General features: G+C 45.8%; 1 protein-coding gene across 1 annotated transcript; it reads right to left on the bottom strand.

Annotated features, from left to right (window-relative positions):
• Positions 1 to 242: 242 nt before the first annotated feature.
• Positions 243 to 2,936, bottom strand: LOC121617418 (leucine-rich repeat neuronal protein 4). The gene is made up of 2 exons (XM_041952597.1): positions 2,846 to 2,936; positions 243 to 2,005 (listed from the first exon to the last, which is right to left on the bottom strand). The coding sequence occupies exon 2, from the start codon at positions 1,995 to 1,997 to the stop codon at positions 1,281 to 1,283; it is 717 nt and encodes a 238-aa protein (XP_041808531.1). The 5' UTR covers positions 1,998 to 2,005; positions 2,846 to 2,936; the 3' UTR covers positions 243 to 1,280.
• Positions 2,937 to 3,818: the final 882 nt, after the last annotated feature.

Here is a 3,818-nt window from a genome sequence, read left to right as displayed (position 1 = left end):
CAAAAGAAGAAGAAGAAAAAAAAAAAGCCTGAAGCTTCTCACCAGCCCAGTGCTGGATGACTGGAAGTCTCAGCCTCACAAAATCTGTATCCGCTGGAAAGGCTATTGTATGACAGCTGGAAAAACAGCACTGAACACTTGTCCTCATCCAGCACGCTGACACAACTTCCGACAATAAGACAGACGGAAACACACACCCATCCATAAGCTGTTGAATAACTACACGTTTTAACGCACGGACGTGCAACAAGAAAATGTTTTACTTGAGTTAAATAGTCAGACCTTTTCACGTTCAGATACAGTAGCATGTTTTAGACAGTCTGTCTAGTCAAACTCTGAACGTGTACAAGGTCTGAGGCGACAAACTGAATGCTCACAAATACAGCATGTAGTACAGCACATTGTTCACTTTGACTCCTTCAAACCACAATCAGTCCACTCACTCTTTGATTAAATACATAAAACTCTCACAGAGAGCTCCAAACACCAGCGTACACTTGTTTCTATGCTGCGCACAACATTTTATCATGTCATTTGAACCTGTCTCTCATCTGTTGTAATTTACATTGTGCGTTCTAATATCAATCAATAGCAATATCAATAGCATATGTCTGATTTTGATCGATTCATCCTAAGATTGAAGTGCTCCCTCACAGCTAAATAAACCACATAAAAAACTCATCACTGGCAAAATGCAGTGGTACAAAGCTACATATCACATTTTCTGAACCCAAGGAATAAATAAATACTTCAATTACTCTACTGGTGTTTTTGCCTGCTTTATCCCATTAACTGATGATCTACACTGCAATGAACAGTTGTTCAGTATAACAGTTGCAAGCAGGGATGGCATGCTGGGATGTTCCTTCAGGTCCTGACACCTGATATTTCAGAGCTGTCCACCAAACAGCTCATTTTTTAAATGCAGAAATTGACCAAATTCACAGTCTTGTTTGCTTGCTGTTGGTCTTCCGGGGTCCATTCTCAGAGAGCGCAGCTAGTAAGTGTAATATTTTCCTGCAGCTGGTTTTAAAATCATGGAGGTGTGAACTTGTTTCAGCACGCCACCACAAGGGTTTCAAAATCAAACAAGAATGAGGCAATGAGCGTTACAAGTCAGATATATTCATGTGAGATAAAACCTGTTTCCTGAAAGCCTCCTTGTGCGGTGAACCTCAGATGTTATAATGTAGTCCCAGTTAATTAACTGCAATGAGGCTGAAGAGTCTCGTGGGACGCAGTCTTATCTCGCTGAGCGTCCAGTCTCGCTCTGTTTTCAGTCACTGCGTCCCTGCTGCGTCGTGCATAGAGATGCCGGCCTGCTGTTTCCTTTGCCTCTTGTGCCTCCAGAGTAGGACGGCCAGCAAGAGGAGCAGCAGGAAGCCCAGAGCTCCCCCGATGAGTCCTGCTTTCAGAGGCAGACTGTTGTCCCTGGGCTGGTACATCATACAGGACCCTTTACTCTCTCCTGCATCGTTCACTGCAGCCACACACACCTCTGAGATGTGGTCTATGTCGCCCACTCCGCCAGCCCTTTGGTTCTTCCCAAACTTCTGCTTGTCTTGCCCTCCTATTGTCACAATGTAACCTGTGACAAATGAATAAGGTGCACACCACCCAATCACAACCTCTGACCCGTTCCAGGACACTGATTTCAGGGTGGGAGCCTCAGGGGCCACATTGTGTGGAGTGAACCCTGGACACAAGCAGCCGGTGGAGGCTGCTAGCTCAGCACAGGGGATCTGACTCTCAAGACAGGGATTGTAGTCGCATCGCTTAACCGTCCCTCCATGTGGAGGCACTGTATTGGATGAAATAGGGGCAACTGTGTCGTCATATTGAGAGTAATCCTCTGAGGTAAGCACCAGGGCCCCAGCCGAAAACTCATATGATCCCAGAGGTCTCGTTGGGTTCATCGTAGGCAGGGGAGCGCAACCTCTGATGAGAAGCAGGCAAACGATCACCAGGGGAAAGACGAAGTCTCTGCTGGCAGCCATCGTGCAGTCTGTAAATCACAGAAAGCAAAATTCCATCAGTGTATTGGAAAATCTGTTTTTTGCATAGGAATGAAGAGCATCAGCCCCTTGGGTTTACAGCCATGTGTACATTCAGAGAGACAGTGCCTTTTTTGTCTGACATGAAAAGAGCCTTAATGAGGACATGCAGCCATTTCTTTCCCCCGATGCTGTGTCTTTTAGAGATGATGTGAGTGCACGGCGGGGGGGGGGACTGTCTCAAATGAAACAAATGACTTAAATGTGGGCCTAGTTTCAGCTGGATGATAAAAAATCTCTTTAACGTCAAAGCATAGGCTAGTTTCTCTAAACCACAGCACCGTGCTTTTACTCTTGAGTAAGCAAAAGACAAAAATGTGGACACTTAATTGGCTGAAATTTATTATCCTGTGGCATGTTTGTCAGTGATTTATGGTCTTGTGTAAAGAGCTGTTTGGAATAATCCCCGTTTGTTAATCTTTGGACGTTCTTCATACTAATTCAGCATTCCAGGCGGTGTTGCACAACAGGTCCAAATGCCTACACACCCAAGATACAGCACGGGCCTGGTAGCTGGATCCAGTTACAGGACAGCTGCCTGTGCGATTTCCACAAGAATCCACACTAACATACCTGACGTGTGCTCTGTGGTGAACGCACACGGAGCGCTAACAGTGAATCCCATTCAAAACATCTCCCAAGATAAGCCTGAGGTTAACTGCACTGAAAGCAGAGCAGGAGCCCCCACTGAATACGAAATACTTTCTGCTCTTTGTTTTTGCCACAGCTAAACTCTATTCGCTTGTGCTGAGGGGTGAGAAAGTGTCAAATATTAAAAGACATGAACTTACCTTCTGTTTGCAGAACTTTGTAATCTTTATCAAGATGCGAGCCCGTCTTTCCTCCACTTGCTCCCTCTCTTGCTCTCTCCCCCTTTATATGTTTCCCTGCTCCCCAACAATCACCTCCTTCTTTCTGCCCTCCCACAGTCCCCCCTCTCCCTTATTCCCGACCCTTCTTCACCAGCTCCACCTCCCTCCTTGCTAAATGCTTCAGCAATGTGAGGGAGTGTGTGAGTGAGTGTGCATGCAGTTAGTGGTATTACTCTAGTCTGCTATTAATTTACATCACTGCTACCTATTTTCTGATGAAGGGAACCGCATGGATTCTTGTTGCATTCCTTCGCAGTGGGCAGGCTTTTCAGACCGTATCTGACTTGTTAATGAGTTCTTGTTTTCCTTTTAGGGTTGAGGGGAATTGAACAGGATTGAGGCTGATCTGTGTCACAGCATTTATTCATTGGAAATTTGTCACCCCTGACATATGCTGGTGGCTCCAGACGGCCTGGTCCATCTCCTTAGTCAACCTAACCTCTCACCTACATAAAAAGTGTGACTTAACTCCAAACCCTGCAGTGGAACTGAAAGGACTGAAGCAGTTGTGCAGCTGCTCACCAGAAGGCCGGAAATGAACCTGACTGGACTTGCTCTGGGAATGATTTGCGATGTATTGAATTGCCAAGCTGGTACTTTATAAAATCTGAACTGAATCAAAATAAGAGGTAAAATAACAAGTGTTGGTGAGTAATTTGAGACACCACCAACATCACAACAAGACAACTCAGCGTTTCTCAAATCCGGACACGAGAAGAACGGAACAAGAAGTCCTGCTGATGTGACATGTGGGAAAGCAATCTTATGTGGCAGCTGTGGCCTTAAACCCAGCTTCACACGCACATCTCTGCTGTGATTTCAAGCTCAGTCTGCTGAAAGAGTGACCACAGCTAGCTCGCGTTGTCCTGGACCAGGGACATTACCAGAACTG

The sequence above is a fragment of the Chelmon rostratus genome, chromosome 14 (genome assembly GCF_017976325.1).
Source record: "Chelmon rostratus isolate fCheRos1 chromosome 14, fCheRos1.pri, whole genome shotgun sequence".
NCBI classification, from domain to species: Eukaryota; Metazoa; Chordata; class Actinopteri; order Chaetodontiformes; family Chaetodontidae; genus Chelmon; species Chelmon rostratus.
This window is presented reverse-complemented; position numbering and strand designations above follow the sequence as displayed.

Excerpts from the sequence above, each read along its gene's own strand:
- LOC121617418 (XM_041952597.1), bottom strand. The coding sequence starts at position 1,997 with ATGGCTGCCAGCAGAGACTTCGTCTTTCCCCTGGTGATCGTTTGCCTG.